Below are 15,557 nucleotides of genomic sequence, written 5' to 3' on the forward strand. Positions count from 1 at the left end.
GAACCAATCAGTACAATACAGATGTAATCCTGATGTTCAGTCTGTCCTGCTGTGATTATGGAAATAGGGATCACCTACATTTGAACAGAGCTCCAGGGTTTACCAGGCACTGTCACACCTTCATTCAGTCCTGGGGTTGGGGAGGCAGAATTTTTATTGCCCCAGTTTTACAGATGTGGAAATTTGGGTTCAGACAGGTTAGGATCACACAGCTATCAAGTAGCAGGACTGCGGCTCGAACACAGGTCTTCTGAGACAAATTCTAGGATCCTTTTCACAACTTAGCCCCTTCAAATACGGGGAGCAGATATACTGGGTTGGCCAAGCCATTTATTTGGTCCCAGTGCCTTTCAAAGCACTTTCAGTTATCAAAAGGAGGACACAAGACATTTATCTGTCACCAAGTTAAATTTCCCTCATGATTCCCGTGAAATTTAAACCACGTGTTCTACGAAAGGAAATCGGTTCTCTCAAGTGCAAAGGGAAAACATCTCTAGAAAGCAGTCATTCCAAACAAAATGTACTTTGAGGGGAACTGGCTGAATTTCTAGGATGACGGCGAAAAAGCACACACTCTCTAGGGCATCCTAACCCCTCTACTTGTTCCTTCATTTGGCAAGTGTCGACTGGTGACTATTTCATGCACCAAGCAACTGCCATTGCAGTGGAGACTAATTTTTTTCAAATTACATGAAAAACAAAGCAAGACATATTTTTTAAAAACCAAAATCTAGCAGCTCACATCTGCTTTAAATTGAGTCTCATGACTTTCGCATTTCCAGTGGCTAACTTTTACCATATTCCCTGGGTCTCTCTACACACAGCTAAAAAGACTAAGATGATATATAATAATGAGTATTCTGTTCTTATTCTGTATAAGAAATTGGTTTTTATGACATTATTTAGCCAGAATTGGCACATATTTCAAGCTTCCCACCAAAATTTTCATTAAAATACCATTAACATAAGTGGAACATTTTAAAGACAAGCTAACAGCACTATTAAATTGCTAAATATGTATATATGTGTGTAGGTATATCCCACGCACACAAAATTCCAAAAACAAAGACGCATACGTAAATCCAAACCCAAACACACTTCAAATGACCTACCGTGTCTTCCAGATCTTTTTTTGTTTCAGCTTTGTTAGGCGAAACCTTAAAAGTTTGAGAAAAACCAAATGTTAAAAACCATAGCTCTAAAAAAAAAAAAAACCATAGCTCTGTAGGGTGTTTCTTTTTCTTTCTTTCTTTTTATTTTAGTTCCCCGACCAGGGACTGAACCTGGGCCCCGGCAGGGAAAGTGCCAAGTCCTAACCACTGCACCACCAGGGAATTCCCTATTTCATATTTTTATTTAGGGTGGTCCACTTCACTCTACAAGTAAGGAATGTAATGAGAAGTCCTTTTAATTTAGTAGAAACCCATGGACTTCTGGGTAATACCTAAGTATACATAAGTTAACAAAATTAATATTTTATAATGAAATGCATCAGATCTTATACATTCACTAAGAGCTTGACCACATTCAAAACTGTCTCCTGGAATGGCTACACACTTTCCAACAAGTCCACCACTAAATCCAAACAAATGTACAAGCCTTTGGTGTTTGTGGCACATTCGGTTGACTTTTTCTGTTTTATCTTTTGAAGTTGGTCTTGGCCTTTGGGAATAGCCCAAACACTTGGAGATGTCTGTTTAATTATGCATTCACGCATTCAGCCCTTTTTTGAGTGTCTGGCAGGTGCCAAGCTGCGGGGTCTGAAGAGTCAGACAGGAGCAAGCAATGCAAGATGTGAGTCCCTGCCTCCACCCAGTCAAATGGGAGCTTTAGATGTAACAAGATAGTGATTTCTACAGTTTTATTTGCCATTTGAGTGGCAAAAATGCTTTGATAGGTCAGCAACTCAAGGAAGTATTTTCCAATTATTTTTATGATCAATGACCATAAGATATCCAATTGCAGTAGCGTTCTACTACCACATAGCTCATGTCGCATAGTTAATCTCACAGTTCGCAGCAACTAAAGACTCCTTCACTGAAAGCCAATTCCCTTACGAAGCACATCTTGTCCCTGTTCTCCAATGTCCCAGCTGCATCAAGCCGTTTAGAGCAGTAACATTCAAGTATGCATCATTCTTAGATCTAACAAAACTTTTGAGCAATAAAATTGAGGAATAGAATAGAAAAGGAGATGAAACTGCTTACCAGAGTTTTAAGGAAGCTCATGATGGAATTATTATTCTCTGTCTGGGGGTCCTCCTTTGCAATCTCCAGTTCTTCAGGGACCCCGGGGACAGAGCAACTCACAGTTGGGATTTCCTGTCCTTCTTTTCCCGTGCCGTCAGCTATGTCCTAGGAACAAGACAGAGTTTTCATGGTTGCAACTTGTTGAATGTGGACTCTCAAAGTAATATTTTTGCTTCGCGCCCCTGTCTCCCTTACCCCCTAATTCCAGCCATACTTCTTCTGCCCACGGGGGTGTAGAACAATCAGGAGCTTATGAGAGTCACTCTTCCTTCCCTGCCCCCTCTTTCTAACATAATCAGCATTTGCAGTTAGTTGGAGGGACATTGTTTGGAGCCAGAGGCTAACAAACGCAGCAGTGCACGTTGCATCCCAAACAAAAACCCTTTTCTCCCAATTCTGCACAGAGGTTATGTATGATGCCAATATTTTGTGGTCTTCCAGTTTAATCATGGAAGATGCCTCTATCTGATTTCCCACAATCCCCGCAGTGCTGAATTGTATCAACTGAAAAAAAAGTACTGATGTTTTAAAATAATAATTCCGCTTTCAGGATCTGGGAGTTAACTGTGTGAAGGATGTGCTATTGGGACGGATTTTCCTCTCTAACTCACCCAGGAGGGTGGGATGCAGGCTGAATATCCTCCTTTTTTTCACGTTCACTCCCATGACCTTGGCCCAAGCCAGGTTACCTCAAACCCATTCATTCTTCAGCCTCGGGCTCAAGTTTACTTTCTCCACTGAAGTCTTTCTGGGCCACAGCACCCATGGAATCTACTCCCTTCTCTGAGTTTCTAGACCACCTTCTCCGGCACACTCATTTGGCACGTGGGTTACCCTAATGCCAAGGACTGGGCCAGAAGAACCTGCATTAAAAACGGGGTTATTGGGCTTCCCTGGTGGCGCAGTGGTTGAGAGTCCGCTTGCCGATGCAGGGGACATGGGTTCATGCCCCGGTCCGGGAAGATCCCACATGCCGCGGAGCGGCTGGGCCCGTGAGCCATGGCCTCTAAGCCTGTGCGTCCAGAGCCTGTGCTCTGCAACGGGAGAGGCCACAGCAGTGAGAGGCTCACGTACCACAAAAAAAAAAAAAAAAAGAAGAAAAATTACATAAGTCAGGACTTCCCTGGTGGCGCAGTGGTTAAGAATCCACCTTCCAATGAAGGGGACATGGGTTTGAGCCCTAGTCCGGGAAGATCCCACATGCTGCAGAGCAACTAAACCCATGCGCCACAAGTACTGAGCCTGCGCTCTAAAGCCCACGAGCCACAACTACTGAGCCTGTGTGCCACAACTACTGAAGCCCACACGCCTAGAGCCCGTGCTCCACAGCAAGAGAAGCCACTGCAATGAGAAGCCCATGCACCACGACGAAGAGCAGCCCCTGCTTGCCGCAACTAGAGAAAGCCCACACACAGCAACGAAGACCCAATGTAGCCAAAAATAAATAAATGAATTAATTAATTTAAAAAATACTACACAAATCATCAAGCAGGTGTTTGGAACATGAGCCATTATGAAAGTGGTACCAGGACTAAATCTAATGGAGAGGTGCCCCACTTGGCCTGACGGAGCTATTGCCTAGGAAATAGTTATTTATTTCCAATCACTCATTTACTCACCTTCACTCAATAGCTTGCTGGGGGAATTCTGACCATGTACAAACTGTATCGAGGCAAAATGATATTAGCACGGGCTCTGAGGCCAGCCCGCCCAGACTCCACTCTCTGTTCCATCCTTCACACCAGTGCGATCCTGGGCCTGTTCCCTGACATCTGTGCCTGGGTTTGCTCATTTGTAAAAGGGGGATCAGTAGCACCTGCCTCTCAGAGTGGTCGGGGCGTAAATGGGATAATCCATCCACAGGATTTAGCATGGTGTGTAGCACATAGTAAACATGCAGTGAATGCTAGCTATTATTATCATTATCATTATTGTTACTGTCATAGTTTACGTTACTGAGCCTTGTTCTGAGCCCGGTGAGATTAACAAAAATGAATCAGACACAGTCCTCTCTCGAGATGCTTACAGTCTCACAGTGGATAAAGGCCAGCAGAGGGGGATAAGTACTCGGATAAAGAGATAAAAGAATTCCGCTAGCCCACTTAGCCCTGCACAGCGTTTTCAACCAGTATTAATGCCCAGATGCCACCCGAACCAATTCGATCAGAATGTCTGGAGGTGGGGTTCAGGCGTCAATATTTTTAGAGCCCCTGGGTGATTCCAATGTGCACAAGGTTGAGAACAGCTGAAGTACAGGGACAAGAAAGGTGTGAAGATGAGGCGGCATCTGCCCTCGGCCCTGGAGCCTGAGCTACAGGTCGACGTGCGGAGGTGGGGGAAGGATGGCGTGCTGAGGAATTTCAGACAGAGGAAAGGGCGTGAAAAACATGTAGAAAAGGATGAGGTGGGGATGGGGGTGGGGAGGGTTTCGGGGTAGATTGTTCAGGTCAACTGAGATACAGATAAACGCAAGGTGGTTAGAGAAGACCACCGTCAGTCACACTGAGCTTCCTCTCAATCTGCTGGGCAGCAGCTTATAGAGTAGGCGCTTTCTAGGTGGAAGGTTTCTGGGCTGGGGGTGGAGTATGGGGCAAAGAGCCCCGTAGCAGAAGAAGCAGTCGAGGGGCTTCCCTGGTGGCGCAGTGGTTGAGAGTCTGCCTGCCGATGCAGGGGACACGGGTTCGTGCCCCGGTCCAGGAAGATCCCACATGCTGCGGAGCGGCTGGGCCCGTGAGCCATGGCCGTTGAGCCTGCGCGTCTGGAGCCTGTGCTCCGCAACGGGAGAGGCCACAACAGTGAGAGGCCCGCGTACCGCAAAATAAATAAATAAATAAAAAATAAAAAATAAATAAAAAAAAAAAGAACGTAAGACTCTGCTTCCAGGAAGAAGGAGGATATAGACTTTCCTTCATTCCTCCCAGTAAACACAGTGGAAAATCCTGGACATTATGTAGAAAACAAACACAAAAGGACTCCGAGTGGTGGAGAGGAGAAGGCAGGCCAGCTAGGTACCTCAACAACAAGATGGTGGTGAGTTCCCTGGGTTTTCCTTTTGCCGCAGATATCCTGGACTTGGAGTTGGAGAAGCCAATGACCAGGAAACACCGATGGGCAAACCCTCCCGAAACGCCTGCTCGAACCAAAGGGCTAGGAAAGGGCCAGTCTAGCATATGACAGAAAGCTTTTAGACAATAACTGTTCTCCACCAGCCAAACACCGTAGAAATGCAAATAAAAACCACAATGTAATATCACCTCACACCTGTCAAAATGGCTATCATCACACAATGTTGGCGAGGATGTGGGGAAAAGGGACCCTCGTGCTTTGTTTGTGGGACCCTAAACTGCTGCAGCCACTATGGAAAACAGTGTGGGGTTCCTCAAAAAATTAAAAATAGGCCTACTGTATGATCCCACAATCCCATTTGTGGGAAAGAAAATGAAAGCAGAATCTTGAAGAGATGTCTCTACTCCCATGTTCATTGCAGCATTATTCACAATAGCCAAGATATGGAAACAACAAGTGTGTCTGTCTACAGATAAATGGATAAAGAAGACTGTATATAATATATATTATTCAGCCGTGAAAAAAGAAGATAATCCTGCCATTTGTGACAACATGAATGGACCTTGAGGGCATTATGCTGAGATAAATGTCAGAGAAAGACAAACACTGTATGATATCACTTATATGTGAAATTTTAAAAAGCTGAACTCATAGAAATAGAGAATGGAAAAGCGATTGCCAGTGGCTGGGGGGGTGGGAGAAATGGGGAGGTGTCGGTCAAAGGGTACCAACTTCCAGTTATTAGATGAATAAGTTCTGGGGAATCTAATATACAGCATGGTGACTATAATTTACAATACTGTATTATATACTTGAAAGTTTCTAAGAGAGTAGATCTTAAATGTCCTCATCACAAGAAAGAGATGGAAATCATATGAGGTGATGGAGTTGTTAACTAACCCTACTGTGGTAATCATTTTGCAGTATATACGTGTATCAAATCATCAAGTTGTACACTTTAAACTTACACAAAAATTATATTTCAGTTACATGTCAATAAAGTTAGAAAATAATACCATTTATACTGGTACCAAAAATGAAATACAAAATATGTACAGGACTTATATGCAGAAAACTATACAATACTGATGAAAGGAATTAAAGGACATATAAACAGAGAGACATACAGTGTTCATGAACTGGAAGACTCAACACAATAAAGGTGTCAATCCTCCCAAGGTGATATACAGGTTTAATGCAATTCCTATCAAAATCCCAGCAAGATGTTTTGTAGAGAGAGATGAGATTATTCTAAAATTTGTAAGTCAAAGGAATTAGAATATCTAAAGCAATTTTGAAAAAAAAGAATTAAGTGGGAAGAAGCAGGCTTCCTGATTTCAAGCCTTGTTATTTAGCTATAGTAAGCAAGGCTGTGTGGTACTGGTGGGTAGAAGCATAGACACATAGTTGACTGGGCCAGAAGAGAGAACCCAGAAATAGACCCACACAAAATGTGCCCAACTGATTTTTGACAAAGGTGCAAAAGCAATTCAATAGAGGAAAGATCAAAATGGACCAAGGACTTAAATACAAAATGTAAAGTATAAAACTTTCAGGGGAATTCCCTGGTAGTCCAGTGGTTAGGACCCTGTGCTTCCACTGCAGGGCGCAAGGGTTCAATCCCTGGTCAGGGAACTAAGATCTCACATGCTGTGCAGCAAGGTCAAAAAACAAACAAACAAACAAAAAACAAAACAAAAAAAAACCTTTTAGAAGAAAATAAGAGAAAATTTCTGGGATCTATGGCAAAGAGTTCTTAGACTTGACATCAAAAGCATCATCCATAAAAGGAAAAAATGATGAACTGGTCTTCATCCAAATTAAAAGATTTTGCTTTGTGAAAGATCCTATTTAAAAAAATGGAAAAAATGGGACTTCCCTGGTGGCGTAGTGGTTAAGACTCCGCACTCCCAGTCCAGGGGGCCCGGGTTCAATCCCTGGTCAGGGAACTAGATCCCACATGCTGCAACCAAGAGTTTGCATACCACAATTAAGGAGCCCGCGTGCCACAACTAAGAACCAGTGCAACCAAATAAATAAATACATTTTTTTTAATGGAAAAAAAGCTAGAAAGGAGGAGAAAGTATTTGCAAACCACTTATCTGACAAAGGACTAGAATCTAGAATAAATAAAGAATTCTCGAAGCTCAACAGTAAAACAAACAAAAAATTCAAGCAATCCAATTAGAGAACGGCAAAGACATGAAGAGACATTTCACTGGACAAAAGATATAGATGGCGGGCTCCCCTGGTGGTGCAGTTGAGAGTCCGCCTGCCGATGAAGGGGACACGGGTTCTTGCCCCGGTCCGGGAAGATCCCACATGCCGCGGAGCGGCTGGGCCTGTGAGCCATGGCCGCTGAGCCTGCGCATCCGGAGCCTGTGCTCCGCAACAGGAGAGGCCACAGCAGTGAGAGGCCCGCGTACCGCAAAAAAAAAAAAAAAAAAAAAAAGATATAGATGGCAAATAAGCAAACGAAAGATGTTCAATTTCATTAGCCATTAGGGAAATGCAAAGTAAAACTACAATAAGATGTCACCACACACCTATCAGAACGGGTAAAGTGCAAAATAGTGACAGTTTCAAATTCTGGCAAGGATGCAGAACAACTAGATCACTCATACTCTGCTGACGGGAATGCAGAACGGTACAGCCAATCGGGAAAAGTTTAGCAGTTTCTTAAAAAAACTGAATATGCAACTCCAACATAACCTAGCAATTACACTCCTGGCTTTTTTTCCCCCAGAGAAATGAAGACTGACATTCACACAAAACCCCATACATTAACGTTTATAAAAACTTTATTGTAACGGCTGAAAACTGGAAATGACCAAATGTTTTTCAATGGCCCTCATATTTTACTGATTGAAGTATATACTATTTCAGTCCTGAGGCAGGGCTGAAATTTTGGCATTATCAACTAAAATTTAAAAAAGAGGGGCTTCCCTGGTGGCGCAGTGGTTGAGAGTCCGCCTGCCGATGAAGGGGACGCGGGTTCGTGCCCCGGCCCGGGAAGATCCCACATGCCGCGGAGCGGCTGGGCCCGTGAGCCATGGCCGTTGAGCCTGCGCGTCCGGGGCCTGTGCTCCGCAACGGGAGAGGCCACAACAGTGAGAGGCCCGCGTACTGCAAAAAAAAAAAAAAAAAAGAAAAGAAAAAGAATATATTCTTTTACCAAGCGATTCCACTCCTAAGGGTTGGTTTTAAACCTCAATTCACATAAGTGTGAAATAACAAATACACGAGCTTATTCACTACAATGAGGTCATGGCAAATGTCTGGAAACCTGCCAAATGTCATTAATAAGGTCCTGGCTAAATAAATCATGGTACATCCATTCATTGGAAAACTATGCAAGTGTTACAAATGAGGAAGCTGTACAGATATAGAAAGTAGTGTTAACTGGGAAAAAAAAGCATGGGATAGAACAGAGTGTATATTATATTACCATTTGCTTAAAAAAGAAGGAATTTGAATTTATACTTATCTTTTGCTTAATATATGCTCAAGAAAGACTCATTTAAAAATACAAACAGTGATTCTCTATTGCGGGTGGCATTGGTAGAAAAGTATACCGTTTCATAATTTCTTATTTTGAGCCATGTGAATGTATTATCTATTAAAAATTAAAACAAAATGTGGGCAACTAATTCCAAATTTTAAAAAACATCCAGAGGGCCACACTCAACGCAGTTTGGAAGACGATCCAGCCCAAGGCCACCAGTTTGTGGCCTATGCCTTAAATATTGGGTTATTGGTAGGAGCTTTGTCCTTAACTACAAATACGTCTGTGCTATTCTCATGAGGCCTGCAGATCATTCTCAGCAAACAGAAATTTTAGATAGAAACATAGGCGTTCTCCAGGAAATATCTGGAAACTTCTTTTTAAGCAAACAGGTGTCCATGGTATCAGCTTGCTTTTCATCCATATGGAAGAGGCCTGTATTTTTTTCCTTTCTGTTGGCTTCCAAGGGCAAACAGATAGGAACACTAGTTAAGTGATCACAATTTGTCATGTTGAAAAATTGTGCTGCCTCATCCTAATTTGATTGCCTATAATAAAACGCATATGGAACTTCTGGTACCTTCCTTCCACTGTAAATTGTCAATTGGCTTTCGTCTTTCTCTAAGCAAGGTCTGCATTGTCCAAGTGAAAATACAAGTGAAGGCAGGACGATCAAGGCTAAAAAAAGCTTTGTCTGGAACTATTTGTGATGAATGTCTACCTCATCTAGATGTCCCCACCGATTGTGCATAACGGTTTCATTTTGAATCTTTGTACCGAGAAATCAGTGTCTAACAGGCAGTTTAACACAGGAAGATTTGTCTAAAAAAATGTTGACTGGTACAGAAACCCATTACTCTTTTCCATCTGTTGGAAATTCGATCCACAGGCTGTCTGGGATTAAAGGGAGGAGCTATGTTTCCTCTCCCACTTGGTTGCCCCAGCGGCACAAAGGGCATCATCTGCTCAGCAACAATGTTCTCTAGACATACATCACGTCTTTACTTTTTTTCTTCTGGGAGCACATCACCTGCATACACCCATTGTCAGACTGGGGATGAAAAATGGGATTTGGTTAATTCTTAAAAATAAAAATTTATCCTCCAATTTCCATAGAAGGGGAAGCAAATTACTGAAACAAGCAGGAAGGAACTCTAAGAACAAAGTCTACCAATAATATTTAACGGAACGTCAACATTTCCGAAAGAGTTGGGCTTTTTTTGTTTTAAACTTTGTTTTACTACAAAGCCCAAAACCACCGAAGGAAGGTCTACCCCTGTAGCTAATTTTGTATTTTTATTTTTTCCCACTATAGCTTCCCAATGCACATCAACGGATAAAAATGCACTCACATCTTTTAAGCAAAAATTAGGAAAGAACGCAAGTAGCACAACCTTAAGAAGTGCCAGTTACGAAAGGGCTTTGAAAACTGCCACCCACGACAAAATTCCTCTTTCCAAAATACACATGAGCTATACGTGTTAAAAATCAGTGTTATTTCTGAGCAGGAAATTGCCACACAAGCTCTGGACTGCACAGTTCCGGAATTACCGTGAGCGAAAATAACCTGTTAAACCGCTTGTTACTACTGCAGTTTCTAATACAGTTCAGGATGCTGCAAGCTTCATAGCGCTATCTAGTGGAGGAATCAGGAAATTACCTAGATTGTAGTATTTTCCTTATACTTAGGCAGTACTCAGTGCTTACTTGCTCTGTTTCTAAAAAAGAGAAAATCTAGATGAGCAAAGAGTAAAAATATAACATGCACCCATTATCCCATTACAGAAAATAACTACTACTAACAATCCGCAATTTTTCTTTCCACACCCCTCTTTGGGTGGAAGGATGAATATGTGTGGGCAGGCAAGGCAAATATGATTTTTACCGAAAAGGGACCTTTCTGTATATACTATTTTGAAAGCTGCTTTTTCCTTTTTTTTTTTTTTTTTTTTTTGGCCACACCACGTGGCATGTGGAACTTCCCCAACCAGGGATGAAACCCACACCCTCTGCAGTGGAAGCACAGAGTCTTAACCACTGGACCACCAGGGAAGTCCAGAACCTGCTTTTCTTATTTAACATTATGTTATAACCGTCTTCACATGTCAATACTTCTATTTCTATGTCATCTTTGTTATGATGTCCAGTGTAAGGGTGTACCACAATCAGTACAAAAACCCTGCAATTAGATCTTTTAGATCTTCCCAACTTTTCTCTTACAGACAATGCCAGACTTAAAAAAAAAAAGCTTGTGGATAAAATGTTGCCCATTTTCTCAATAAATTCCTAGATGTCAAATTGCCTTTTCAAACCTTCTTAAGGCTTTAAAATTGTGTACTGCCAAAGTGCCACGGTTGAAATAAACTTCCTAGTGATGCAGGTAGTTAAGAGATTATCAGACACTTCAGAGGGCAATAAAAAGAACATAAAAATATTGAAACGTGAAATCCAGATTTTCATATTGTCTTCTGGCATGTTTTCTAATTGGGGAATCTGCATGACACAGATCTAAAAATGCTCCACTTACCTATTTTTCCCTCCTCTTTTTGGGAGGAGAGAGAGGCAACTGTTCATTTTAGCTGCTTATGCTAATTGAATCAAGCGAGGTTGGACCAATTATCCAGTATGATGCTCTTTATTATAAATCATAAGATCACCACCTGTTTTAATACTCTGTAGACATAACCTCAGGATGTTAAAAACTCATATTCTATCTTGGTGGCAGAAGCGTAACATAGCACCTTGACATGGTAGAGCCTCATTAGCCCATGATATTGACGGATGCAGAGATGTTTTAGTTAAAAGATTAAATAAACCAGTTGTTCATTGTAGTCATAGGTGGAGAGTGGAAAGAAATCTATCAGAGAAAGCAATTCACACTTTCTTCCTATAAATAAGGGTTTTCCATTTTCTGTCTCAGTAACTCCTCTGCTTGAGGGGTAAGTGAATTTGTCAACTTGATTTCCAATGGCAAGTGAAATGTGGGTCGAGGATTAAGCAATACAATGTTCTTTCCTTGCTTCTGTTTTTGGCAACAGTAATTACTTTGAGGATATTCCTAAGAACACATAAGTTGGCACACTTTTTTTTTTAAATTTATTTATTTTTGGTTGCATTGGGTCTTCCTTGCTGCGCAGTGTGAGGGCTTCTCACTGCGGTGGCTTCTAGTTGTGGCACGCGGGCTCAGTAGTTGTGGCGCACAGGCCTAGTTGCTCCACGGCATGTGGGATCCTCCCGGACCAGGGCTCAAACCCATGTCCCCTGCACTGGCAGGCGGATTCTTAACAACTGCGCCACCAGGGAAGCCCTGGCACACTCTTAAATAGAGTCCATTATGTATGATATAAAATTGAAAAATACATTTACTGTGGGCAAAGGGTGGGTGGAGAGTGATTCCCACTTCACATCAGGCAAAAAAAGAATCTGTGGTAGATTCTTCTGTTCTATGATCAGTTCCAACATGTGCAACCTCCAGACTGATAATGACAATTTACACTTATTAGAGAAAAAAATATCCAACATCAAAAAAAACCACTTCAAAATACAAAAGCAAATAACCCACAGTCTAGAACGAGTTTGTCATCTGTTTAACAAACACTTCCCAGGAGTGAGAAAACTGTTTTGAATGCTGCCAAAATTAAGCTGCAGATTTTCTAAGAATGGTTTCGCCTTATGCAGAAAAAAGAAAAGTCACATCCTTTTTCCTGAAGTTTTACATTAGACCAAATCCTTCCTGACCCTACCCCCTACCCAATCCTAATTACCAGCCCCTTCTCTTCTCTGCTTTCTCAAAACTCTGTTTATTTCATTTGTAACCCTTTTAATACACTGGAACTCTTTGTGTATTTATTTTCGTGTTTATTGCTGGTCTTTCCACTAGAATGAAAGCTCCCATGAGGTACATCATTCTATCCATCCTAAAATCATTCCTGGCCCAAAGCAAGCACTCAGATGTTTGTTGAATGAATAAATTAAAGTATCAATGCCTCCCATTTACTGTTCAACACCTGCCGACAAACTGACTCTTGGGCTGGATTTATAGTTTATTAGCCAGATGGTCACCTAAATTGCTTCAAATTGCCTTATGTGCTACGAAGGATGCAAAGTGGTCTCTGATGGAATTACTCTCAACTCTACCACAAGAAAATAACAGTGCAAGTGTTATAGTGAAGGACAACTCACACGCTGTACTCTCAGGAACCAACAGGGAGGGGGGGGGACTTGGGTGAACTGGGGAGTGAATGCCCCATCTCGAGGGGCAGTCACAACTGACATCCCACCTGGGAATATAGGATGAAACTTCCCATTTTCCAGAAATTTCTGAAATACGGAATTCTATTGAAATCTCATAATTTAAAACTATTGTGAACTTTGTCAATTTCAAAATGTTATCAATTAATTAAAATATTATTTAAGACACTGTGTAGGTCAAATAAAACCCATCTGTGGCATGATGCATCCTACAAGAGCCCATTTTCCAACTTTGGTCTACATGCGTAGCTCAGCATTTCCTAGAAGAACTATTCCTTGGAAGATGCAACTGTTCTATGGATAATTAAGTCTGAGAAGCAGTTAAAGTGAAGCAGGTGTGCTTCTGCTGCAGGACTTTTCAGAGGCTTTAGTAGGCTGGCATCACTGTGAATCTTCAGGAGAGTATAAAGCAAGTACTATTTTCCGAAACTATTGACGGTGGCACCCTATTTCTAGGCTGATCTCACTGGACTGATGAGTCCACAGAATGTCAGTTTGGGAAATACTAGCTTCAGGAGTTTTAAAAAGATATGTTTCCAAAGGTTCTAAACGTTCCCTCTTTTTAAACTCACAGGCACAGTGACTAAGCCTGTAGGTGACAAATTCCAGCTCTGCCGCTTTCTAGCCACTTTATCTTATGCAAGTTACTGCACTCCTCTGTGAGTCAGTAAATGCTCAATAAATCAGGACTGTTATTATAACCTTGGAAGGAGAGAATCAGACTGGATAATGCCAAAGGGAAAGTGAACTCAAAATTTATTTTGCAAATTCACTGCAAAACACAATTCACTTGATACTCAACCGTGATGATTAACACCCTAACATGTTAAAGGCTGAATGAAAAATACCAAATAAATAGTAGAGATTCATGATTCTACATAGTTTATCTATGAGAAAACATCTATAGCGTACATATATTTCGAAATCATTTTTATTTAAAGTTGTGTTAGGCAGAGGTGATAATGAGATTGCAATAATACATTCCAACATTCTTTGAAAAATTGTAACATGATGTGTACGTACCACCTTCATCCTTGTCAAGTTCATCTAACGAACATTACTGCCTGCCAGGGTGTGCCAGGCAGGGTGCACTGGGGACACCCAGTTGCATAAGAAACAGTCACATCCCTCAAGATCACTGTCTCCCTATGTGAAAAGGGTGATGGTGGTAGAAAAGAGTTTTTCAAACTTCAGATTGTGACTACGGGTGGACTGGAACATAATTTAATGGATCAAAACCAGCATTAAAACCATCAAATAAAATAGACTGGAAAGAATAGAAAATAGCCTGTGTTACGTGCGGTAAGAATACTACTATTTGGTGAATTCTTTGTTTCATGTACATGCACATGTATCACATCAAGATGTAAAATCTATTTCTTACTGCAGATCATAGTCAAGTTAAAGAGCTATTTATTGGGCTTCCCTGGTGGCGCAGTGGTTGAGAGTCCGCCTGCCGATGCAGGGGACGCGGGCTCGTGCCCTGGTCCGGGAAGATCCCACATGCTGCGGAGCGGCTGGGCCCGTGAGCCATGGCCGCTGAGCCTGCACGTCCGGAGCCTGTGCTCCGCAACGGGAGAGGCCACAACAGAGAGAGGCCCGCGTACCGCAAAAAAAAAAGAGCTATTTATTTAAATAAATTACCATAGGGAGATACTGTAGTAGCCTTTAGCAGCTCCATCCACTTAATGTTCTTCTCACATAAAGTTGATAGAAAATAATATATCTGGTTTCTACCTGTGACATATCTTCTTTGCGGGCAGAGCCTGCTTTCTACTGAAGAAACTTTCCACCCCCCCCATTGTACCTCCACCCAGATATGTGACTTCGTTTCACCAATGAGTAAATTTTAGGAAACTCCTATTTTATTTGATAGAACATTATGACTCTATACACTGCTTGGAACTATGGCAACCTTCTTAAAACCACAAAGCCAATATTTTACAATAACTATAAATGGAGTATAACCTTTAAAAATTGTGAATCACTATCTTGTACACCCAAAACTTATATAATATTGTACATCAACTAAACCACAAAAAAAAAAAAAAGAAAGAAAAAGAAAAACCACAAGGGATCAAGCCTGTGAACCAAGCCAATACACAGAGGGCACTGAAGACTGATGCATTCTGGGGCTGTGAAGATGCTGAACCAGACTAAACAACCCACTTCTCGAATTCTTATTATGTACAAGAAATAGTACATTTCCTTTCATTAACGAAGCCACTACTGATTTTTTTTTTCTTTACTTGCAACCAAAGGTACCATAGATGATATACTATCCAAACTCCATCATACTGGAAGACCATTTGCTCTATTTCATTATTCTTTATTTCTAAGTTTCTGACAATTTAGAAAATATACTATTTCATTTAGCATTATTATTACTGACTGCCCATGTCATCTCTGTCCTTGCAATAGCGTCTAGGGCAGGCAGTATCTTCCTCTTGTGAATGAAAACACAAGGTTTTGAAATGAGTGAGTGT

The 15,557-nt window shown here is 41.5% G+C and overlaps 1 protein-coding gene across 1 annotated transcript in view; it reads right to left on the reverse strand.

Moving 5' to 3' along the window:
• The window catches only part of BCAS1 (brain enriched myelin associated protein 1), a 105,650-nt gene that overhangs the window by 44,633 nt on the left and 45,460 nt on the right, over positions 1–15,557 (reverse strand). The window contains exons 5-6 of the mRNA XM_073793112.1: positions 2,208–2,354; positions 1,113–1,157 (exon numbers count right to left, since the gene is read on the reverse strand). Of these exons, the coding sequence (XP_073649213.1) occupies positions 1,113–1,157; positions 2,208–2,354 (192 nt within the window). The remainder of the gene's footprint in view (positions 1–1,112; positions 1,158–2,207; positions 2,355–15,557) is intronic.

The sequence above is a fragment of the Tursiops truncatus genome, chromosome 15 (genome assembly GCF_011762595.2).
Source record: "Tursiops truncatus isolate mTurTru1 chromosome 15, mTurTru1.mat.Y, whole genome shotgun sequence".
In the NCBI taxonomy this organism is placed as follows: domain Eukaryota; kingdom Metazoa; phylum Chordata; class Mammalia; order Artiodactyla; family Delphinidae; genus Tursiops; species Tursiops truncatus.